At 36.2% G+C, this 27,201-nt stretch overlaps 1 protein-coding gene across 1 annotated transcript in view; it reads right to left on the bottom strand.

Moving 5' to 3' along the window:
- Positions 1-27,201, bottom strand: part of LOC106876507 (disks large homolog 1) — a gene marked incomplete in the record, with an annotated part of 700,185 nt that overhangs the window by 196,914 nt on the left and 476,070 nt on the right. Inside the window, 4 exon segments of the mRNA XM_052974679.1 lie at positions 8,960-9,086; positions 13,814-13,958; positions 14,939-15,075; positions 22,969-23,035. Coding sequence (XP_052830639.1) covers positions 8,960-9,086; positions 13,814-13,958; positions 14,939-15,075; positions 22,969-23,035 — 476 coding nt within the window.

The following is a 27,201-nucleotide window of genomic DNA, read 5'->3' as shown; positions in this document are numbered from 1 at the left end:
ATAACATTTATATATATATATATATGTGTGTGTGTGTACGTAAAGTTGTAAATTTAGAATCTGGTATGAATTTTATCGGATGACACGATGCAGAGTTTAAAATCCAGTTTCAATAACGGTTGTGAATCATGGAACTAGTACATGAAACCAAACATGTGCAGCAAATTTCCAATATGAAAAAAGAAACAAAAAGAATTTAAAAGAAAATGTATGAAAAAAATTTAAGAAATTTAAAAAGTAATAATAAAAATAAATTTTTTTAAAATATGATAGTAAAAGAAGAAAGAAACATAATAAATGATACAAAAAAAATTTAGATTGAAATTTTAAATAATAATAGGTGAGTTTGTCCATGTTTGCAAAGCTGCATGCAGTTTATTGCAGTTTTTGATTCATAATACATGCAAATCCCATCATGCCTTGGTTGTCAATTGGTTTGGTAAAAATTCCATGATGCATTATTTTCTTTGGAAACGAGGTTAGTTGATTCTTTCCCTATGGTCCCATTTGACCCTAGATAGCAAACCACTGTAGATATATAAACTTTCTCATACATAACTTACATTACTATCGATTTTTGATAAAGGCAAAAGGCTTTCAATTATGAAGACAATGTAGTTAATATTGATTTCAAATTTTGGCACAAGGGCAGCAGTTTTTGGGGGTAAGTCAATTACATCAACCCCAGTGTTCAACTGGTACTTATTTAATCGAACCCGGAAGGATGAAAGGCAAAGTTGACATCAGTGAAATTTTAACTCAGAATGTGAAGACAGATAAAAAAAACGCTAAGCATTTTGCCTGGTATGATAATGATTCTACCAGCTCACTGCCTTAACGATGAAGTTAATATTGGCTCCAGTTTATGACTGGAACTTTATTTTATTAACTTCCTAGAAAGAGAAAAGGTAAGTCAAAAGACCTCATACCTAAACTGACTTCTTACTGTATGCTGCTTGTCACTGAGTACAAATAAATCACTGAAGTTCACATATAATAAACTGTATAATATAAAATTAAACAGATGTTTTGGTGCATGTTTTATAAACTTCTCAGGTTATGAAAATATATTTCAGATTTATAAAAATTATAAAGTAATTAAAATAAAATGTAAGACTAGTAACCAAATATGATGATACTGGTGTCATACCAACAACATATTTCAACAAGAACGGTTACAACTTAGTGACATGTTTTGTGAGTTTGTAGCTTACTTCTTCAAGCAGAAATCTAGTCATAACATATAGAAAGAACCAACAAGCTTGTGAAGACAGTGTCACCGAGCTGATGTCCTAAATTCTTCTAAAAATATTTGAGGTTTAATTTCAATAACATTTTTTTTCATAGAATATATTGTAAACATGTTACTATTTGCTCTATAAGTCCATTTATGTGCTTTAAGTCTATTTTTACATACTAGCATGAGGTGGGTGAATACATTAAGCCATTGTTTTACAACTAGATACCTTATATTGCAAATCCTTACGTAGGGCTTTCATACAGACTTGTCTACCAATTCTGCTCACAAAACATTGGTTGGTCTTAGGTTATAGAACTGAAGACCAGTTGGTACAAAATAAATTCCATATCCACATAGCTATGGTTGCACCTACATATCAAGTTAACCCTATTGTTGACATATTGTTTTATGCTAAATTTATTGTAGATATATTATTGTTACATTGTATGTAAAATACATCTTAGACATAGTATTATATCTATTATAATAAAAGTAAAATTCTGTCTGCCCATCCATCCAGGACCCCTGTAACTGAGTCTACATTTACTCTACATAGACATATAATACCTTTTGGAATCAGGATGATCTTGAGATTGAAAATCTGCTCTTCATTTGGTTCTTGACATCCAGCATTGGGATCAGGTCTGGATGAGGATTTATTATATGCTAACAGATGAAAATTCAGATTTTAAAAGAACTCTAAAAATTTGTGAACTTATAAAAGTTTTTCCTTTAAACTGAATTTAAAGTAATACCATATTGGTAGGGCACTAATAAATGCTTTATTGCTCTCTTTAGTTTTGAGTCATAGGTCCAATTAGCCCTCTGCAGAAGCTAGCTTAGAAGTCCACATGGAGTGCAGCTTTCAAGCTAGTTTTAAATATATTCAGACATTAATTCTAAATAATTACCTTTTAATTACTAAGTTGGACAAAGAAATACAATGTTCATTATCTTTCTATTTAGGGCTGCTATAACTGGCGAGAGGAAGTTATTCATTATCTGCAGAACAGGCCCCCACTAAAGGTACCCAAGAACCAAGAGGTGACATTAAACTGAGCATTAATTAAATGTACCCTCCAAACACATACTACAGCAGTAAACATTGTCATTTATCTTATGTGACACAGTATGTTTGGGTAAATGTTACCACAGCTTATGCTCTTTCATTCTTAATAACATTGAGAAATAACCTTTTGGTCAAGGCTCAATGAAGTTTTGATCCTTTAAAATATCATTAACATAAGTATATTGTTTAATTTGAAAATTGGTATAAGATAAAAAGAATTTAAAAAACCTCTTAGCCATAAGCAGCTCTGGGGGTAAGCATTGTGTATATATCACAAAGCAGTGCACATGCAGGCTGAGACAATAGCATACATTAAGATAACAGACATGCATATCAATAAGTAATAATAATAATGGTTTCAAATTGTGACACAAAGCTAGCAAGTTAAAAGGAGGGGAACAGTCAATTATATTGACCTCAGTACTTGGCTAGTACTTTATTTTATCAACTCCAAAAGGATGAAAGGCAAAATCAATAATAATCAGTTTTTCTACTACAGGTGCAAAGCCTGAAATTTTATAAAGGGGAATGAAAGAGTTGATTACATTCACCCCAGTAATCAACTGGTACTTATTTTATCAACCCCAAAAAGATGAAAGGCAAAGTCAACCATGGCAGAATTTAAACTCAGAATATAAAGACAGAAGAAATGCCACTAGGCATTTTTTCCTGACATGCTAATGGTTCCACTAGTTAGCTGCCTTAATAATAATAATAATAATAATAATAATAATAATAATAATAATGGCTCATTGCCAGTAATTTTAAGGAGTAGGGTGGGGTATATCATTTACATCGACCCCAGTATTCAGCTGGTACTTATTTTATTGACTTTGAAAGAATAAAAGGCAAAGCCAGCTTCAGCAGAATTTGAACCTAGAATATAAAGAGCTAAAAGAAATACCACAAGGCATTTTCATTCTACCAGCTTGCAACTTTTATAATAATAATAAAAGCCTGGTGTCAAGTGCTAACACCAGTACCAACTATTAACAGACATTATTGCCAGCTTGTTGAGAAAATCATTGTCATTGCTTGTTAATAGTTACTAGTACTACCTGTTATCTACCACTAACATCATATGTTAATAAACATTATTGCCACTTGCTATTATCAACTGCTATAACCTCCACCTCTCAAGAGAAACAACATTATTACCACCTGCTAACAGACACTATCATTGCTAGTTAATCACCTGATAGCATTCAGTATTCCCATTTGTTGACAGGCACTTTAACTAACCAGCTGTCCTTATAATAATTCTACCAGTCCTCAACACTAATAATAATTCCAACATGGGAACAATGCCTGAAATTTAGGAAAAGAAATTTGGAAGGAGTTAGTCCTTTAAATCAACCCTAGTATTTTGATTGGTATTTTATTTTGTTGAACAGAATGATGAAAAGCAAAGATGACCAGAGCAACATTTAAACTCAAATGACTGCTAATCAATCAGTGAGACAGAAATTTTGGAGACAAGGTTCAACCAGTTTATTGAACTTAGTACATCACTGGTACTTATTTGAGTAACGTTATGCAACTAGTAATTCATTAACATCAGAACGATGAAAGTCAAAGATAACTTTGGAAGGATTTGAACTCAGAATGTCAAGCACCATAACTAAATACTCTAAGACACTTTTTTTCACTCCTGTACTCATTCTGATAAACCACCACCAAAATAACAAGAACTGTAAAAGTTACATCTAATCACTCATTTAGGAGTATAGTTGATTAATTGAACCCAGGACAATGACTGGTACTTTATTTTATCAAATCAAAAGGATGGAAAGTACAAATGACCTCAATGAGATTTTAACACAAATACTGCAAAGAATTTTAGGTGCTACTCTTCTGATTCAACCAAATATCCTGCTGTAATTTCATCCACCACTTTACCAATTCTATCAATTGTTTGACGTTTTCTTCTCATTACTGGATCCTTATCACCAAAAAAATTAACCAGGAGTCTGCTATAGATAGAGCTAGTAATAGTGATTCTTCACAAACACTTAACCTCACTGTCATGCCATCTACCAGCAACAGACTGTCAAGGCATCTGCCAATAATGGATTGTCATGTCATTTAGTCAAAACTGTCTTAGCAGCTTCATAAGCACCTCCAAGCAAATCAATGCACTTGGCTCCTAGACTAGTGAGGCCTCTGGGCAACTGATTAGTGTGCCCATACCTTAAGATAATCTTGCATTTAGACTTAACCAGCTACTTCAGTAGTTTTAATATCAAAACAAACAATTTTACTGCTACTACTCAAGTGTTTGTTTCCAAAGTTAAGATCTTAACATCTTATACCAATTTCTCCCACTCATTCCATAATAACAGTTCTCTCATAAAGTAGCAATTTCAACCAGCTCTTCCTGTTTCAAGAAGAAATCTCACCTCCCTTTAAGTGTTAGCTGTGGTCAACACCCTTCCTACTAAACTATAAACAATGAAAAACCAGTTCAATAGAATGTTTTAATAAATTATGGTAAAATCTCTGCAACATCATTGAACGTTTGACTGTATTTATATTTGCAGTAAAATATAAAAAAAAGAAGTCACAGTCAGTAAGTCAGTAATACAATTAGAGAGGAATTTCGTTTAGTCAGCGAATGTTAAACTGGAAAAACTAGTTTATCTCCCCCACTCCATCTATCCACACACACACACAGCCTTTAAATCTAAGGGAGGTAACTGGAAAACAGGAAGTTATTGAGGAGAGCCTACTATTGTCAGGGAGAGTCTGTTGTTATAAAGGAAGGAGAGCACTGCCCTAAAATAAACTGACTTGATGTATAAGAAATATTTAGATAGGTCCAAAGAATAAGCAATTGTCTAAATAATGCACTATTTATGTAGGGCTGAGATAGGCCAGAAATATAGGGTCAGTGAATTCATGTAAATGACTTAGGAGCCTTGCTGGAAGGAGTAAGGGAGGTCATGTGAGCAGAAGGATGTCTAGTATGGGCCTCTTTCAATTTGGAGCTGTTGCTTGGGATGGACGCTGTGGCCGCATGAGTCCATAAAATTTGTTGTTTAGTCCTGGCCAGAAGTTAGGTGGCTAGGAAGGATTGCTGTTATGAGAGGTGAAGTTGGTGGAGTACACTTTTCCCCTCATACCACAAACTATTTTCGTTTGAATGATCTGAGTCTAGAGAAACATTTCAGAAACTTCAGCAATTTTCAACAACTTCTTGATTTCTTCCTGGTTGCAGTCTTTGTACCCAAGGAAAGGAATATTGTGGATGTGCTAACCAGGATGAGAAAAGCCTGGTTGGCAATGCCAAAACAACTCAGAGCTAAGAAGACTGCATACCATGCGTCATATGGGAGTGAATAGGACATTGTACCTAGTCAGGAAAGTTGACTCGAACATTACTAGACAGAGCATTAAGAGTTGTGACAGGTACCAATCCATTGACCCTGCTATGGGTATGCACGAGGCAGGAAACATCCCAGTGGAACACAAATGGAAACGGCAGGGGACATACTTGTCAATCTTTGACTGAGGACCAGGGTGAAAGGTGAAATTGAGCAAAATCAAGACGGGGACTGCAGATGTAATTGCATGAATCCTGTGGATGAATTGCTAATGGACAATGGTACTGCATTTCATTTGAAGGTGCTGAAAGAAATGCTCAATAAGTGGAAATGGAATTGCGGAGAGAGACCACTGCATGATCAAAGGCCATGGTGGAGAGGGGAGATATCTCACCAACTGAGGCAGTATTTTGGTATATGTTGTTCTGGTCAAGACAGGCTGAAGAGTCGGTGCCACAGAGAATAGTGACATCCATGTACAGTATAACAGTGATTTGTTGAAGAGAGTGAGTCTATTTTCATGCAGTTAGGGGATGAAGTCTGGGTCAAGCCGCCCCAAATGCACATTGCATATCTCAATGAAGAAAAGGAATAAAAGTGGCCTTTAATGCCACAACATGTCTGTGGATGGAATGCCGTGTCAATTCTTGGATTTTCACAGGATTGTCGATTTGTTAGAAGACAAAGTAGGGGAGGATTCAAGCAGTGCACCATCCCTGCAGAGGTCACAACAGCTAGACTTCTGCCCACGTGGATGGTAGATTTTGACAAGGAGTGAGGTGATGGAGTGATCTTTGAGATCAGAGGAGAATGTGGGACTGAGATGGGCCAGAGGTATAGGGTCAGTGACCCATGTGCATAGTCAATGAGCCTTGTCCAAAGGAGAAGAGTGAGGGAAGTCATAGGAGTGGAAGGAAGACTAGTGTGAGCCTCTTTTGCTTTGGGACTGTTGTTTAGGATGGATGCAGTGGCCGCATGGCTTGGGGGAATTTGCTGTTAGGCTTTGACCAGAGGTTAGGCAGGTATGGCTCTTATGGATATATCTCAGCTGGAAAGAATTGACATTTAAGAGGACCCATGAGATAAGTGAATTACGCTTTTCTTCCCCATACCACAGCTTATACATTCACATATGTATGTGTGTGTGTGTGTGTGTGTCATCATCATCATTTAACGTCCATGTTTCATGCTGGCATGGATTAGATGGGTTGACAGGATCTGATGTGTCCAAGAACTGCATCATGCTCCAGTATTTGCTTTGGCATGGTTCCTACAGCTGAATATCCTTCGTAATGCCAACCAATTTACTGTGTTCTGGATGCTTTTCTCATGCTACCAGCACTAGTCAGGTTGCTATGCAGCTTATGAAACCTGAGGGGAAGGGCTTTATGCTAGCAGATGAGAGTTAGGGTATGAAGCAAGGGTATGGGGCTGAGTAAGTTTTTGTTGTAGGGGAGTTCCAAAGAGATAAATAGTGATGATGGGCTCAGGTGACACCTTGAGGTATGAGGTGATTAGAAATGAGGGGATAGAGAAATAACACTTGTTAACAATCCTGAACACCTCAAATGTTATGCTTTCATGGGGAGAAAATAAAGAATTTGCAAGATTTGCTGAGCTCTAAGAATTCCTTGTTTTAACAACATTATTGCAAGCAAATAATCATAAGAACTGGTTGTTGCTAAAGAATAAGGTAAGAACTTTGAATCTGGAGATTTGGGTTCAAATGTTAATAAGACCTTAGTATTTTTGGATAGTGAATTAGCAGAGTCATCAAACTATTGGATAGAATGACTTGTAGAATTTGTTCAGGCTCTCTGTGTTCTGAGTTCAAGTCATGCTGAAGCCAACTTTGTCACATGTGTAGTCATGGTTATGTAGTTAGGTCGCTTACTCTGCAACCAAATATTTTGGACTTAATCCCACAGTATAGTACCTTGGACAAGTCTCTTCTACTATAAACCTTGAACTGAGAGTGAAATTTTCTGGATGGATACTGTATGTCCATGCTACATAAAAAGCATCCAGCACACACTGTTGTTGGTGCTAGGAAGGGCATCCAGCTGTAGAAACCAGGCCAAATCAGACTAAAACTTGCTGCAGTTCTCCAATTTGCTAGCTCTGGTCAAACTGTCCAACCCATGCCAACATGGAAAATGAATGTTAAAGGATGATGATGATGATACACACACACACAAACACACATATTTTTGGGTTCTATTTTCCTGTCTGTGTCAGCAAACCTCTCTGTCTGTAAGTATGTGAAGAGAGATGGGGAGAGAGTGAGAGAAAACAGTAAATAATCTTTTTTTCTTTTTTTTTTTTGAAATATTGGTAATTTGGATTCTATTAATTTAAAGGAGATTGTTTTGTAAATGGGGAAACGTAGTCTGAAAAGAAATTATCCATAAGGAAGAGAATAGGTTTTTATCACAGTTTCCCCAATTTCATGTGCATAGGTTGTTTACTGCAAGGCAAGAACTATTTTTCCCCTTCGTTCATCAAAATAGTCCTGGACACAGAAATCGTTGAAGAAAATAATAAACTATATAAAAAACAAATTTGGATTACATTAATTCATAGGCATATGAATACATGAGTGTGTGTGAATACATGTGGGTGTATGTCAGTGTGTCATACTTCTACATGGAAAGTTTTAAATATAAACACAGAACATCATACATGGAGAGGAAAGAGAACACTGTGTAAACTAATTTATCTTTCAGATGCCAGTTCTTTACATAATCACAGACTACATCCAACACACAAACTGCTATATTAAAAACACTATTGTCTGTATCAAAGTGACCATTTCAACATCAACTACAATGGCCCAGTATGAAACCTCCCTTTGGAATTATGGAACATACCAAACCAGTGTCCAACACAACCATCACATGTTGAACCCCACTCACTTTCCTTTGCCAGAACAAACTCCCCAACTCCTTGTGCATCCAAGTACCCATTCCACCCTTTCTCATTGTCCAGTACATTCCCATCAAAAACCAATATCCAGTATACACCCTCCTCCCCAGCATCCTGGACACACTCCCTCATCTCACCATCCTCCTCTACCAGTGTCCAGGACATACTTCCCCCATTTCACCCTCCTCCTCCAATGTTCAGGTCAAACCATCCCCCTCTGCCCACCAACCCAGGACAAACTCTCCTTCCTCATCTTCCTTCACCAGTGTCCACAATGTATTCCACCTGGCCCAGTTCCTTCATTTGTGTCCAGGACACACACACTCTCCTCCCACTCCACCCTTACACAGTCCAGTGGACAACAACAACAACAAATTGAAATGAGTTAAAAAGTGAACTTACGGAGAATCAGGATCTGTCAGTGGACGTGGAGTAGTTGGTCGTTGGAATGTCGAGGTATTGTGGGGAAGGGTCGTGGTGGTGGTGGTTGCTGCAGTAATTGAGGTGTCTTGTACATCTTCTGATCTCACTGAAACAACAAAGACACACACAATCTTAGCAAAAACACAGAAAGACACACACAGTCTTAGCATATAAATAGAAATTTTTGTTTGATCACTCTTAGCTATCTTTCTCTCTCTCACACACAATCATTTGTTGAAGTACACAGAAGGGTATACACGATACAGTGAATGTAAACAAAGACGCTGTGGTCACACTTAACATATTTACAACAGGAGTAATTACTTTTAACCTATCTTTTATTTTTTGTTTCAGTTATTAGACTGCGACCATGCTGGAGCACTGCCTTGAAGAATTTTTAGTCGAATGCATCGACACCAGTACTTATTCTATCACTCTTTTTCACTGAACCACTAAGTTACAGGGATGTAAACACACCAGGCACTGGTTGTCAAGTGGTGGTTGGTGATGACACAAACACACACACACACATATATATATGCACACACACACGATAATGATGATGATATACACACAAATATATACAAGCTTCTTTGAGTTTCTGTCTATCAAATCACAAGGCTTTAGCAGAAGACACTTGCCCAAGGTACCATACAGACTAAACCCCAAACTATGTGGTTGGGAAGCAAGCTTCTAACCACACTGCCACACCTGCAGCTATACACACATATACACATATCTGGTACATGTGTAGAGAAAATGCCTATGTGTGTATATGTGTGTGTGTGTGTGTGTGTGTGTGCATGAGAGAGAGAGAGAGAGAGAGAGAGAGTGTGTGTGTGTGCATGTGAAAACATGTACATACAGGTATTTCTAGGAAAACATTCATTAAAAGTTCTGTGAAGATAGGGGCGAAATGGGACAAACAGGCTTGACCAGCTGAAACTATGTAATAGCAAACCTGTACTAAGATGGTTTAAGATACTGACCATTTCTTTTCCAAACTAAAGCAGTGCTTCAAGTGGCAGTAACCCTTACAGTGAGTACAATTGCTCACCTGTTTGTTGGGAAGGACCTAGAAAAGGTGGAATAATCACAGGCCCACCGTCAGACTTTGGTGCCGGGGGCGGGGTTTGCTTCAGAATATTCTGGGAGGACACTTATTTGTAATAATGCTAAAGTGGAGTAAATCTGAGGAGGCACCATTGAACAATGAGGGGTTAGTGCTGTTCAATGCACCACCAGAGTGGTAGGGCATGCATATACTCACAAAGACACAATAGCGTTTTTACATACGGTGTATGCCTAAGTGTCATGTTACACACACACATTATATGCGACCAAAGAAAAGAAAGATTAGTTTGTTTTTTTTTTTTTGTAATGTTTTTATAAAGCACAGTTGAAAGTATTTGAAAGTAAAAACGAAAGATATCATACATATTTTAAACCGCAATTTCTTACCTTGAATTCGGATAGTTAACATAAATAGTAAAAGAAAAAAAAGAAACCTAAGCTTAAGATAAAGAAAATATATATTCATTTTCGCCAAAATGACGGAAGAAAAAAAAAAAAATGAATTGGTTAATTTTTCTTTCACCAACGAAGAAAGGGAAATAAATCATGTTAGAGTTACTTCCCTTGAATTTTCTTCCCGTTTATAATCTCTCAAGTCCGAGAATGTAATTTTCTTGCTGAACGACCTGCACAGCTGATTTGTTTATAACAATCGAATGTTTGTGCTGAATATTAGCTCAATCTACCAAACTGATATTGCCCGTACAGGTGCAGTGTGCTGGACGTTAAATGTCGATGTGATCGCAGTGCAATGAACACAACACATTGCCCTTCCCGGGAATCAAACCTATGATCTCGCGAGCGTGATAGGAACACCGTGACCACAAGGCCAGTTTCTGTTAAAATACATTTCTAACATAATTTCCTCCACTTAGTAAATTGTGTTCTTAAAATACTATGAAAAATAATTCATTAGTAACGATTTCAAATAGTGTCAATTCCTTCCAAATTACCTCCTTCTAAGTTTAACTGTAGTTTCATTTTTGGTTTTCCTAATCACTTTTACTTCCCGACATCAAATATAACTATATCTAATTTAGTTACAAGATCAGCAACCCTAAAGGAAGGGGTTACTCGCTGACACTGATCCCCAGTATTTGACTAGTACTCATTTTTGTGACGTCCAAAGGATGGAAGTTAAAGTTGTCTGCAAAATGAAGTTGATCATAAAGTTCCCCACCCCAACCACTCTAGCCCTCTGCTAATCCCTTACATAATTATTATAATTAGTTGAAGACTTGGCTATGTGGCTGAGAAGTTTGCATTCCAACCATGTGGTCTTGGCTTCAGTCCCATGACATAGCCACCTTGGACAAGTGTTTTCTGCTATAGACCCAGGCCAGCCAACCCATTGTGAATGGATTTGGTGGATGGAAACAGAAACTCATTGCATGTGTGTGTGTGTGTGTGTTATTTAAAACAGTTGATTTGGTAATCTAAGCCTATAAGAGATGAGCTTCTGTTAGAGACCTGCGAAACGTCAACTCTCATGGAGCCAAATCAAACTGTTTTAAGTAATTCATGTAATTCCTAATAAATATGTTGAGTGCACTTTTCTTTTGTTTGTCCACTCAAATATGAGTGTGTAGGTTGTACTTGTCCTCTTCCATCACTGCTTAAGTGTTGGTTTGTTTATGTAACTTAGTGGTTCATCAAAATGGCTGATAGAATAAGTAACAGGTTTAAATAATGATATAATTACTGGGGTCAATATGTTCAACTAAACCTTCCTTTGAGGTGGCACCCCAGCATGGCTGCAGTCCAATGACTGAAACAAGCAAAAAAAAAAAAAAATTATAAAAAAAGAAATATTGGTGGGAGATAGCTCGATAGATTGTATGAACCCAGTACTTAACTGGTACTGCACTCACACAAGAAAGTTGATTTTTGTGGGATTTACTGCAAGGGATTTTGTCCAACGCTCCAATACCTTCCCCAATTAACTGCTGAGTAAATAAGACAAAATGCTACATACAGCAGATAAGTATTTGGCGTTCCAGATAAGTGACCGGAGGTTTGTTGCTGAAGGACATCTCACTGACTGTGCATAATACTAATCTCTCAAAGGCCCAGCTCATCTTAAGTAGGTGGCACAATGTAATGTAGATCACTTGTATAGTTGTAGTTTAGTCCTTACTGTTATAGATCAAAAGCCTTACAATCATAGCCCAGATATAATCACAGCTGCATAGTGTACGGTATAGGCAGTGGAGGTTTAGTGGTTAGGGTATTCAGCTCATAATTGGAAGGTTGTGAGTTTGATTACCAGCAGTGCATTGTGTCCTTGAATAAGTCACTTTACTTCATGTTGCTCCAGTCCACGCAACTAGCAATAATGAGTAGTACCTCTATTTCAAAGGGCCAGCCTTATCACATTCATGCTGAATCTCCCTGAGAACTATGTTAAAGGTACATGTGTCTGTAGAGTGCTCAGCCACCTGCACACTAATTCCATGAGCAGGCTGTTCTGTTGATTGGATCAACTGGAAACCGCATCATCACAATCAAGTGCCAGTTTCTTTTTTTATGGCACGGATGATGCACAAGCATATTTCATGCACTCCAGTTTCAGTAGTGCATATTCAGGGAAAAGGTTTTCAGTGCATTAAAACTTATGGGTGGTCCAATTTATCATTTTGGGCCTGGGGTGATTTTTAAAGTCATTTTTGGATGGAAAAAGTATGTGTCATAAGCCATCAAATACAGTATTTACTAGTTATGTTACATTAGTGTGGATACTATAAAACTGCAAAATGTTTCATGGTTTACAGTACTCCTGTCAGCATTCTTGTGATTTCGATAACATCAATCCCAGTACTTCACTGGTACTTTATTTTATTGACCCAAAAGGACAAAAAGCAAATATTACTTTAGCAAGATTTCAGCTTAAAACGTAAAAAGCCAGAATAAATGCCACTAAGCATTTTGTCAGACAGGCTAATGATTCTGCTAGTTTGCCACCTTAATAATAATCCTTTCTGCTATAGGTACAAAGCCTGCAATTTTGTGGGGAGTGGGCTAAGTGATTACATCAACCCCAAAGCTTAACTAGTACTTATTTTATCAACCCTGAAAAGATGAAAGGTAAAGTTGACCCTGACAAAATCTGAGCTTAGAATGTACAGAAGTGAAAGCAATGCTAACAAGCATTTTGTCTGACTTGCTAATGATTGTGCCAGCTTTCCACCTTAATAATAATGAGAATGACTTCAAATTTTGGCACAAAGCCAGCAAGTCTGGAGGAAAGAGATAAGTTGATTACATCGACCCTGAAAGGATGAAAAACAAAGCCAACCTCAGCAGAGTTTGAGCTCAGAATGTAAAGATGTACAAAGTGCTACTAAGCATTTGGTCCAGCATGCTAACAATTCTGTCAGCTCATGCCTTGATAATAATAATAAACCTTTCTACTGTAGGCACACAGCCTGAATTTTGTAGGGAGGGGGACAGTTGATCAACTGGTACTTAATTTATCAACCCCAAAAGGACGAAAGGCAAAGTCAACCTCAGTGAATACTGAGCTCAGAATGTGAAGACAAAATACTGCTAAGCATTTTGCCCAACATGCTAATGATTCTGCCAGCTTGCTGCCTTAATAATAATAATATTAACAGCAACAACAACAAATAACTGACTATAAAAAAAACTGTCACAGATCAAAGAACTGACCGACAAATACAATCACTATGACCACCACTACTGTCATAATCCATCTGAACAACAGAAAAGTAAAATGTTAAAGAAACGAACAAATCTTACTTTGGCTTGGCGAAGGAGCATCAAGAGGTACAGAATCGTGTATGTAAGAGGATTTGGCCACAACTAACTTCACTACATCTGATGTCGCCTTGAGAGCTGCAACTGCTTCTTCATGTGTCACATTATCCAAATCCTCATAGTTCACCTTTAAAAAAGTAAACACCAAAAACCTCAAGTAAGTCCAAAAGTCAACGAGGAGTTTAATTAAAAGTGAATTTCTGACATTACAACATGCAACTTAGCAGAAATATATATAATCTGTGTCTACTGTACACCTCTTTTAATAACATCATGTATTGCATGTAGTCAGTAGGGAACAATACACAATATTAAAACTAAATGTTTACAGACAAAGAAACATGGAACAACTACAGAATTAGAAGATGTTTGTCGATATAGATATTGCTTCAGGTCTGACCAACCCAATATATTTCTCTGCTGCCTTGCATGAACAACATAATGCTATATGTGGAATCCATAACCATTTTGAAGACAGGAGAATTTTTTTTTAAAGAGAACTAAGGGTCCACACACACACACACCTACTTTTTCTAACGGACCATCAAAAATGAAAAAACTAAAAAAAGATGTGTGTGTGCATGCATATAGATGAAGTGTTTATTTTTTTAGTTGAAAATAAGACTTTCATGAAGCAATATGGATGTCATCACTCCTCAAGGTGTGCTGATCTATTAAAACTTGATGACTGCAGTAGATAACATCACTTAGCTGCTATTGACAGATGCGAGCCAGTCATTCATTAACTGACACCTATCAACTTTACTATTGAGGTTTAATTACTGACAAGTCAATGTCACTGTCACTGTCCCAGACCAGACTGTCATTATATACTGTCAACATGTCAGTAAGTGACATCTGTCAGTTATTAGCTGGAAGGTGACAACATTTACTAACTCAGACTAACAACTATCAACCTGTTGGTTATTGACAAATACTGTCAACTCAACAGCTATATGTGATACATTGAGCACTATCAGTAGTCCTACACACCGACAAGTGTCAACTGACAAGCATAAAACATACTGGATTCATTACTGAATTCTATCACCAACCTACGGAACCAAAGAAGAAAGGTTCAAAGATTACAGGTGAACGAATACTAACCGACAGCAAACGGTCACCAACTTGCAGACGGCCATCTTGTTCAGCAGCCCCACCATCTATGATTTTGGTTACAAATATACCGTGGTCATTTGGAATGTGTTCATTGCCCACACCTCCAGCAATGCTAAAGCCCAAACCTGAAAAGAACAGAGATACAAGTGTCAGATTTTAAATGTTCATGAAGAATTTGGAGAAAAATAGAGGTAAATCAATTATTCTTATACATCTGTAATGCATTTAGAAGTGTATAATGGGAAGAATTTAATAGAAAAGAGTAGAGTCAACACTAGAAGATGTGTAATATTATATTATATATATATATAATAGCAGTTCAGCACCACCATAATATATATGCTGGATAGTCAGAATGGACAGTATATACAACTGTTGCTCAAAATAAATAAGATATATATACTAGTTAGTCAATATGAATATAATATATACACTACTTGGTCAACATCAACATAATATATATATACTGCTTGGTCAATACCAGCATAACATTTACCAGCTGGTCAACAGCAACATAATGTATTCAATAGCTGGTCCACAATAGCATAAAACACTATTTGGTCAATACTAATATATACACCACTTAATCAACGCCAACATCATGATCTATCAAGCTGAGCAAAATTGCAGTCATGTTAGATACTGGTGTCACGCAAATTGGCGCCCATGCCAGTGGCACGTAAACACATCCCAGTGTCATGCAACTGGCAGTCAAACCGTTCAAGCCAAGCCAGCATGGACAACGGACGTTAGACGATGATGATGACATATATATATATATATATGTATATATATATATATATATATAGTTTGTGAAAAACATAAATCCGAAAGAAGAAGCACACTCTAAGATGTAGAGCAGTATATATTGAAAATGGGGAAGGCCAGTTTACGGGATTACCTTAGGTTTCCCATCCATAAAGCTAAACCCTTTATGGATGGGAAACCTAAGGTAATCCCATAAACCAGCTTTCCATATTTTATATATATATACATATATATATACACACACACACACAAACACACCAGTTGGTCAATACACATGCGCGCACACATACACACACACACCACCACCACCACTAAACTATATGATACACCCCAGTATATAAAGTTTTAAATACATTTTACTAGATTCCATCATAAAAGATTGGTTACATTGAAATTTAATTGAAACAGTTTATCATGTTAATTATTAGTAATATAATACGAAAATGTCAAACATATTATAATTACGGATTACTGAGATAAATTACTCAGAGGTGCCATCAGTATGAAAATCCAGAGTTAAGTTGGGGGTGAACATATTTAATGCTGAGCATCAATTTTCTAATTATAAATACTGATTACAGACAGAAGAAATGAATTTTTTGATTCAATATCTAATATTTAACTGTTTAGCAAATATGGGAGACAACTCTAGATATGCTTCAATCTTCTTAAACCTCCTCTGTTTCACTGTTCTTACTGAAACTATGAGGGAAATTACCAAGTAGGTAATCATAACTTGTGTAGGAGTGAATAACTACTCAGAGATGCATCTGCTTCATAAATCAGCAGTCAAGGAGTGAACATAGTTAATGTAAACAATCATAATATTTAATTAAAAAAGACTAATGAGATAGCAAGAAGAGAATATTAACAAATTACATCAATATTTCTAACTAGATACCTGATAATCTACATTAACAAAATTTACCATTAATTAAATAAACATATTTAAGTGTTGCAGTAGAATAATATTGGGGTGATATAACTACAAGTATACTTGATAAGTACCATTAATATTGAGAGTACTACCAATTATGGAAATAATTATAAGATTATATCAGTTCTTAGAACAGAAATAATGTTAAAATTAATAAACTGATTTCCACATACAGAACTGCTTAGTTAATATGCAATATCATTGCCAATAATAATAATAGTCTTTTGCTAAAAGCAGAGGCTTATGCACTGAAACTATTGAAAGTAAAGAAAATTACAAACAGAGGCTGTTGGCTGAGAAACTGAACATGAAGGAGGGTATGGAATTACATGTTCAATTCTAAAGACAAACAAAGTAAAAGGAGAATATTCATGGAATTGATTGACAAAAGATGATCTTACGAGAGAGACAGAAAGTTTGTTGGTGGCTGCTTAGGATCAAGCACCAAACACAAACTCAATAAGGAATATGTCATACTCAGATGAAACAAATAAGTGTAGGTTATGTGGGAAGAAGGTATAAAGTTTAACACACATCATGGGTGCCTGAGACATGCTTGCGCAGAGAGGGTATAAAAGGCATCACGATAGTGTGTTTGTACTCCCACTGGTCTTTATACAAGAAATATGGGTTTCCAACCACTGAAAAATGGTATCAATACAAACTTGAGAAGGACCTAGAAAATTAGACTGAAATGTCAGTGGGACTTTACAAGTCAGACACAGAGTTCTTGAACATATGACGTCATTCATGTAAGATGTTCTTTCATTGATGTAGCTTGCCCAGAAGATCATTTACACCAATGATAAAGAAAATGAGAAAACTGCAAAATATGCCAACTAGATGTTAAGAGTGTGTGGTATATGGAAGCATGAGTGGTACCAATTGTGATTGGAGCATGGAATCTGTTGCACCATTAAGGCACTGCAAAAGACCATGCTTTTGGGAACAGCAAATATTCTGTGGAAAGTACTGTCTACCTGAGGTAGACATGATATGGAGTCGATTGAATAATGATCCACTGTTAACCAGATGACCACTGTGTAAATGAAGGAATAATAATAATAATAATAATAATAATAATAATCTTTTCTACTATAGACACAAGGCCTGAAATTTTGGGGGAAGAGTATAGTTGATTACATCAACCCCAGTACTCAACTTGTGTGTATTTTATAGACCCTGAAAAGATGAAAAGTAAAAAACCCTTTGAACTCGGAATGTAAACACACAAGAAATGCTGTTAAGCACATTGTTCAATGTGCTAATAATTCTGCCAGCTCACCACTTTAAAACTACTACTACTACTACTAATAATAATAATTCTTTCTACAAAATGATTTCAAATTTTGGCACAAGGCCAGCAATTTCAGGGGAGGTGATAAGTCAATTATATTGACCCAAGTCCTTGGTTGGTACATATTTTATCAAACCCACGTAAGGCAAAGATGACCCCAGCAGAATTTGAACTCAGAACTGCCTTTATATTATTATTATTATTGATAATAATAATAATAATAATTCTAGTTGATTACATTGACCCCAATGCGCAACTGGTACTTATTTTATTGACCCCAAAAGGATGAATGGCAAAGTTGGCCTCAGCAGAATTTGAATTCGGAATATAAAGATAGCAGAAAATGCTGCTAAGCATTCTGTCTGACATGTCAATGATGTAGCCTTAATAATAATAATAATAATAATAATAATAATAATAATAATCATAATCCTTTCTACTAAAAGCACCAGGTCTAAAATTTGGGGGAGGAAACTAGTCAATTACATTGACCCCAGTGTTTCACTGGTACTTAATTTATCAATTGCAAAAGGATAAAAGGCAAAGTCGACCTCAGCGGAATTTGAACTCAGAATGTAAGGTCAGATGAAATACTATAAAGCATTCTGCCCAGCATGCTAACAGCTCTGCCAGTTTGCCACTTCAATAATAATAAAAATCCTTTCTACTGGAAGCACAAGGCCTCATATTTGGGGGAAGGGATTAAGTCGATTACATCAACCCCAGTGTGTACTTATTTAATTGACCCTGAAAGGATGAAAGGTAAAGTTGACCTCAGCAGAATTTGAACTCAGAACATAAGGTCAGACGAAATACTGCAAAGCATTCCATCCAGCATGCTAACAATTCTGCCAGCTCGCCACCTTAATAATAATAATAATAATAATAATAATATTAGTAATGGTTTCTTTTTATTTTCTTTTTAATAGCCTATAGATATAAAACTGGCATATAAATATATTGCATATCAGTGCATATGTGTGTGTGTTTGTGCATACATGTGTGTATGTAGTTAGGATATTCGTAAGCGTGTGAACAGCTGAAAGTTGGGCGGTGGGATGATGTGTGTATGTAAAATGAGAGAATGTTTGCATGTACGTAAATGAGTGAGCTTTCATACACGAGTATGTAGATGTGTGTATGTCCGTGTGTATATGTCTGTACATACACATACACACATATGCAGGTATCTGACTTTGTGTGTATGTTATTCTGTTGTAATGTGAAATCTATTACTCCTTCAATAATATCACATCCTTAAAGTGAAAGCTATTATGCTCCACTAAATCTCTATGATACCTCGTTGCCTCCTTAATACTGGAATGGTTTATCAAAGAACTAGACAGAATATAGGTAAATCATGATTAATGTATTCTTACCAATACTGCTTCTTCTAAGCAGACAACAAAGAAAAAAATGGCTTTTGGTTTTATTTTCTCTCTCTCTCATATATATATATATATTTATATTTATTCATTTATATTTTATTATAGAGAACATTTGAGAGAGCAGATCAGACATCCTATGATATGTAAATAACCATTGAGGTAATTTTGATAATCAAATATAACTAAAGTGGATATTCATCATGTCTAAAATCCCTGTATAGATAGATAGATAGATAGATAGAGAGAGAGAGAGAGAGAGAGAGAGAGAGAGAGAGAGAGAGAAAGAGAGAGAGAGAGAGAGAGAAAAAAAAAAGAATAAATGGATGTATAGATAGACAGATGAATAGAGTGAAAGAGAGATAAACAGATAGATGAATGGGTAGATAGATAGCCAAGATAAATGGAATGAGAGATAGATAGGAAGATGACAGATAGATAGGAATGACAGATAGACAGACAAAGATGGAGAGGGAGATAGATGGATGGATGGAAAGACAAAGAGATGGATGGGTAGATAGATAGATGGAGAGACAGATAAATATATAGATAGGCAAGAAAGATAGAAAGGCATAAGAAGATAGACAGAGAAAGATGGAGAGGTAGACAGGAGAGATAGATTATATACTGAACAAAATGGTACACTTGGTTATGATGGGGGTTCCAGTTGATCCAATCAGCAGAACAGCCTGCTTATGAAATTAATGTGAAAGTAGCTGAACACTTCACAGACAGGTGTACCCTTAATGTAGTTCTCAAGGAGAGTCAGCATGACACAGAATGTGACAATGCTGGCCTGTTGAATTACAGGTACAACTCATTTTTGCCAGCAGAATGAACTGGAACAACATGAAATAAAGTGTCTTGCTCAAGGACAGAATGTGCCGCTGGGAATTGAACTCATGACATAATGATCATGAGTCGAATACCCTAACTACTAAGCTATGTGCCTTCACAGTTAGATTGTATATACACACATACGCATATTTATGTGTGTGTGTGTGTGTGTGTGTAATCTAACTCTCTCTCTCTCACACAAATATACCATTAACCCTTTTGATACCAATCTAGCTGAAACAAACCCTGCCTCTATGAAATAAAATCCCAATTTTAAAATGATCTTAATTAAAGCCTTCCATCAAAATTTCATGCTAATTTTTGTTCCCACCACCAGCTAAATAGTCACACAGATATTTTAATAAATTCTTTAATATTTTCAAAATCAACTGCAACAAATGCAATGTATTTCAAAAGAAATATAATAGCAAAAGGGTTACAAGACTATTTTGAAGGTGGAGTAGGCTTAACTATGTGTTAGGTCAGTATTATAATTAACAATGTAAAGGGTAAAGACCCTCTTCGGACATGAATGACCATGGGATTGCACCTAGAAAGTTCCCCTCTGAGGCACAAGTCTGGGCAAGATTGTTTATGGAAGACCAGCAGTCAGTCACCCATGCATACCAGTCTCCCGTCTCCATGTCACCCATGGGAAAAGCAAAGGCTGATACAGTTTGGCACCAGTGACATTGCAACTTATTTCTACAGCTAAGTGAACTGGAGCAACATGAAATAAAGTGTCTTGCTCAAGAACACAACATACAGCCTGGTCCAGGAATCAAACTCAGTACCTTATGATTGTGAGCTAAACACTTTAACCATTGAGCCATGTGCCAATATAATAGGTCAGTATTATAATTAACAATGTGATGAGTCAGTGATAGAAAATATCAAATAGACATCTCAAAGGGGTGGGGATGGCCAAGGAACCCAAAGATCAGTGGTTCTCAATCATTTTTTACCTATGGATTTCTTTGATTATTATTTTATTCTTGTGGAACCCCCATAGACCACTTGATGTTTAGAAACTAGTTTTATAGATACTTCTTTCAAAATTCTTATTTTGTTTTTCACACATTCACTTGTGTAGGTATGCAATAGTACTCACGGAAAGAACTTGTTTCAGTGGTCAGAAACATGTTCAACTGTATAAAATGTTAGCGAAAGAAACATAGCTGTTTCTTACAATAAATACATCCAAAGTAAAAATTTTTCATGAAACCCTAAAATACTACCATGGACCCCTAATTTACTGTTTTGCTTGTGTGGACTCCCAAAAATTTTATATGGACCACCAAGGGGCCACATGGACCCTGGTTGAGAACCAATGCCATAAAGCCAGGATGATCTTTACTGTCAAAGCCTAGTACCCCCTATTAGGTGTGTTCTTTGGCCTACAGGTTCATACTGTATCTCCATTCACTTGGGCCATCTTTCCAGTGTCCTCTACTTTTCAGAAAATTTGCTACATGACAGCACCTCCTTCAATTGGTGGAACTAGAATAAGTTGGTCAAAGAATATAGTATCTGTTATCAGTCCTGGCAATCTTATTTGCCATACACTATAATCATAAGTAGAAAACTGTCTGCAATTCCTGGCCAAAGGAAGGTGGTGGAGTGTTCCTCACGATGGACGTGGTTCATAGCTGGATCTGTCATTCACAATAGTAGTTCCACATCAATCAGTCAGTAAAGCTTGGACCCTGAATGAGTGACTGCATAATAGCATCATTCCTCTGTACACATTGACAGACTCAGCTGATGGTGCTACTGTGCTGGTAGAGTTTACACTAACCTGGCAATGCTTCAGCACCACCAGTAACAATAACAACAAATAATTGTTTTTTAACATAAGAACATGGGCAGAAGTTTGAGGTGAAGGTACTAGTTGATTAACTGAATTCCAGTACTTGATGGGCACTGTATTTTATTGACGGAAGAAAAATGAAAACTGGATATAAACTCAAATGGCTGCCAATCCATTACCATAGTAGCATTAATAATAATAGGCAAAAGGCTTGAAATCTGGGAGGAGGGGCAAGTCAATTACATTGATCCCAGTGTTCAAATGGTACTTATTTCACTGACCCCTGAAAGATAAAAGGGAAAGTCAACCTCAGAACATAAAGCCAGACAAAATGCTGCTAAGCATTTTTGATTGGCATGCTAACGATTCTGCCAGCTCATTGTCTTAATAATAATATTAATAAACCAGCAATAATTGGTGCACATGACACAACACCCAAAATACTACCTAATAGGCAAGAGGAAAATGGAATTGAGACTTGCATTGTCTATCTTCAGAAAAGTGAAATCCTGTATTCTGTAATTCTTGAAACTTTAGGAGACTTGTTGTCACCAAGGCCAGCAACTTTAAGAGGAGCAGTTAGTCAATGTTACATATCAGTTCTTGATAGGTACTATTTTTCATTGGCTCCAAATGGATGAAATGTGAAGTTGCTCTCAACTGGATTTGATACAAGAACTTGTGGTAACTAAATACCATAAGGTCTGGCACACCAATAATTCTGCCAATTCTTCTTCTTCGCCATTGCTGTCACCACCAATTCCAACAACAAGAACCTTTTCTACTACAGGCACAAAACCTGAAACTTTGGGGAAGGGGGCTAGTTAATTACATCAATCCCAGTATTCAAGTCTGCCTCAATAGAATTTGAATTCAGAATGCAAAGGCAGACAAAATGCCACTAAGTAGAGTGTCTGACATGCTAGCAATTTTGCCAGGTTACTGCCTTACTAACAACAATAATAAAGTGAGTTTTCTATTTACCTTTGTTCCCTTTTACAAGTTTTATATGTATCAGATTGTTTTCCAGTGAATTGGGTCTCTTTACAAACTGCAACAGAAAAGGAGAAAAAATGAGATAACAGTTTACTATGGCAGATAAGTGTAGTCTAATACTCTCACTGAAACAATATGCAAAATACAACAACAACAACAATAATGGTTTCAAATTTTGGCACAAGGCCAGCAGGTTTGGAGGAGGAGATAAGTTGATTTTACTGACTTCAGTGATCAATTGGTACTTATTTTATCGATCCTGAAAGGATGAAAGACGAAGTCGACCTCAGCATAATGTGAACTAAGAATGTAAAGACATGAAATGCCACTAAGAATTTTGCCTGGTGTGCTAATGATTCTGCCTGCTTGCCACCTTAATAATAATAATCCTTTCTACTAAAGGCACAAAGCCTGACATTTGGTGGGAGCGGACTAGCCAATTACACTGACCCCAGTATTTCACTGGTACTTAATTTATCAACCCTGAAAGGATGAAAAGCAAAGTTGATCTCAAAAGAATTTGAACTCAGAACATAAAGACAGATGAAATGCCATTAAAAATTTTGCCTGGCATGCTAATGATTCTGTCAGCTTGCCACCTTAATAATGATAGTAACGATAATAATGATTTTGAATTTTGGCACAAGGCCAGCAAGTTTAGGTGGTGGGGCTAAGTCAATTACATCAATCCCAGTATTCAACTGGTACTTGTTTTATTGACCCTGAAAGGACAAAAAGCCAAGCTGACTTCAGTGGAATTTGAACACAGAATGTGCAGACAGACGAAATGCCACTAAGTATTTTGCCTGGCATACTATCAATTCTGCCAGCTTGCTGCCTTAATAATAATGATGATGATGATAATAATAATAATAATAAATGTTCTTTTAGCTGATTTAATCTGCATCTTATTCTGGAGAACAGCCAATCTGTGACACGGAGATTAGTGTCTGAGCAGTGTAGTTTCACTGGAAATACTTAAGACCTGTCACAGATGATGATTTATCAAAACAAAAGTAATTTGCTTTCTGCTTGTGTGTAATATCCTGCGCATATTTGATCTATTCTTTTCTGGTTGATAAATCTGAGGGTATTTGACCTTTTAAAGAGAAGATCATTTAAAATCCATTTGATGGGATTTCTATATTTTGAAGTTATTATTTGCTGGAACAAGAAATCTCTATTAGTTTCAAATTTCTAATGAGTTTGGAAAGACATTTAAAAAAAAAAAAAACATATCAGTAAACTTTCCTATACAATAGAGGACAGCTAGTGTCTGCTCTGATAAAAAATAGTCTGTTACCTTTATGTATATATAACCAGCATACAAAGTAGATAGACAAATAGTTAGATAGGCAGACAGATGGATAGATAGCTAGATAGACTGATAGATGGAAGATAGATAGACAGATAGCCAACTAGAGAGAGAGAGAGAGAGAGATAGATTCATAGAGAGACAGATGGATAGACAGACATGTGGATGGATAGATAGATGGAGAGAGACGTTTGGTATTATAAACGAAGAATAAAACTCAATATTCAAAATGAAATATGCTACATAAAGCCTGACAATTCAAGCATTTGTTAAGTGAAATACATGAAACTCTCATACTTTAAGTCACAAACTTTATAACTAACTAAATAGGTAGACAAATATTTAGAGAACATTTTATATTCACAATATCTAAGAACAGAAATACAGCTGGTCATTAACAACAAGTACCCTAAACCTTAGCAGCACTAAACAAACCCAAAGTCACTAGAGGAAAATATACATCATGCATGTATACACACACATACATAAATGGACACACAACTGACCCAAATTTATGGTATCACATCCATCACAATCATTTTCACAAAATCACACAAGCAGCCATGAACAACCAAAGACAGAAGTTTAATTAAACAGTATACACAATCACTGATATAATATGTTGATGAAACAAGATAATTTATCATATATTGTGCTATTAATGTTACAAAAATCTACAATCAATACATCAAATTTGCTGCTGCCTTGATTCTTGATACTTAGTCTGGAACCATGGAGAAAAGAGGGGGAGGGTGGAAACAAACAAAAAAACACCTCACAGGTTTAGTTGAGATGAAACCAGAGAGGCCCCTAAGGGCGCGATACTTCTAAACAGTTACACTGATTAATGGACACACATAATGTTAATTGCTCATCAAATAATTGTTTCATTCCTATCTATGGCACAATTAAGAATTTAATCACAAAAATACATCAGTATGGATGCCTTTATTTAATTTCATCAACCTATGGCTCGTTTACACAATTTGATCACCATTTCCAATACCAATTGACTTTATAACAAAAACACTTCAGAGTCATGCAACACTGGTTCCATTAAATAATGTAAACATTATCTTATTAACATTGGAAGAATCTTCCTCCATACTGATCCAGCATGGATCAGCTGTCCCTAGTAATGGCTATTTTAATTAAGTCATCCCCTTTATCTTTGCTTAAATGCATCTATGCCACTCAAATTCCTTGTTCAGTAACCCAGTCTTACTGGTGTCCAAATATGTTGCATTGGTTTAAATTACATGGTAAATCAATGTACTTCAGTGTTTGATCATTGTTTGTTCAGTGAAGCTCCATGTTTGATCAGAGTAGATCAATATCTGATGATTGTAGATTAGTGTCTGTTTAATATAGATCAATGTCTGATCAATATAGATCAACATTCAAAGACAGTTTGTATCTCTTATCAATATCTGATCAGTGTAAATTAGTGTCTATTCCGTGTAGATCGATGTCTGTTCAGTGTAGATCGATGTCTGTTCAGTGTAGACCAATGTCTGATCAGTAAAGATCAGTCAATTACAGCTGAAGTCAACCTACACATTCTGCATTTTTAAACTGAAAGACATTCTTCAATTGTCTATGTAATCCCCTATTTTATCCCTTTAGCATTTAAATGGGCTATATCTGGCCAAACTATTCTATCTGTTTTATGTTCAAACTGGCCAGATCTGACCTCTCGTATCTAACCTACCATGTCTTTCTAAAAATATAAACAATCAAATTTTCAAAATCTTGAAGCCATGAGAAAATAAATGATAAACTCAAAACAATGTGAATAAAAAAGCATTAGCGTTAAGAGAATAATCTGAAGGCTCCAGGGTTAAAGACAGAAGAGGCTGTTGAGGCGATTAGACTGTTACATTTAGCAGCTTAAGGGTCTATATTTATAGGTTTTTTTGTGACTTGAGTGGGCCCCAATTTTAAACATAATAGGGAATTTCTTGAGAGGGATCTGTGAACATGGTAAGGACCTTGTATAAAAACTCTCTAAATGACTTAAGTGCAAACAGGTGAGTTGCTATACAACACAACAGTAAACACAGCCTTCAGATGCCAAATTCTGAACATCTTCACAAATTGTTGACAAGACTGTGAGTTGTGCAATAATTAACAAAAACATTGATAAAGTGTGGAGATCAACAAGATAGAAATATCTTCTCAGTAGATCAGAAGCTATATCATGTCCTAACTCACTTGCTTAGCTTAATGAGCAGATCAAAAGTAATTTGATAGCATAACAGAACTGAAGAAGACTACCAAAGAGATTACCAATAATGATAAGTGTCATTGTTAGCAATTTTTCTATCTGACTTTGTAGAAATTTGCGAAAAAAAAAAAAAAGGACCTCTGCATCTGTTAGTCAGTGTAACTATGTATATACAAACACACACACATACATACATGTTCATACCACACACAAGCACATAGATATACATACAAGTATTTGTTTCAGATTATATTATAAAATGATGTAATACATGCACACGTGTGTGTGTGTGTGTGTATTATATAACTTTTACCCAAGTTTATTTATAGTGAAGTGAATACACATTAAGCTGACATCAGTAATTACGAAAAGGAATATTTAGCAGAGATTTCCTTGACAGATAATGTCCTGGAGACAACACAGCTTTGAGGAAGAGAATTTCAGTTCTACTGGCTGTTCTTATGGTTGATGTTGTGGTTGTTGGTGCTGCAGTTATTTTCACTTGGGGGAGGGGTGTTGGGAGTAGTGGCAAATACCTTTGATGTTGGAGAAGGCTCGGAAACATGTGGTTTGATAGATACAAATATATACAGAGGGATAGACAACTACAAAAAGAGTGTGTGTGTGTGTGGAGGAGAGAGAGAGAGAGAGAGAGAGATTACAGCAAGGTATGCGATAT

Source organism: Octopus bimaculoides, chromosome 19 (genome assembly GCF_001194135.2).
Source record: "Octopus bimaculoides isolate UCB-OBI-ISO-001 chromosome 19, ASM119413v2, whole genome shotgun sequence".
NCBI lineage: Eukaryota > Metazoa > Mollusca > Cephalopoda > Octopoda > Octopodidae > Octopus > Octopus bimaculoides.
The sequence above is the reverse complement of the archived record's forward strand: the minus strand, read 5'-3'. Positions and strand labels throughout refer to the sequence as shown.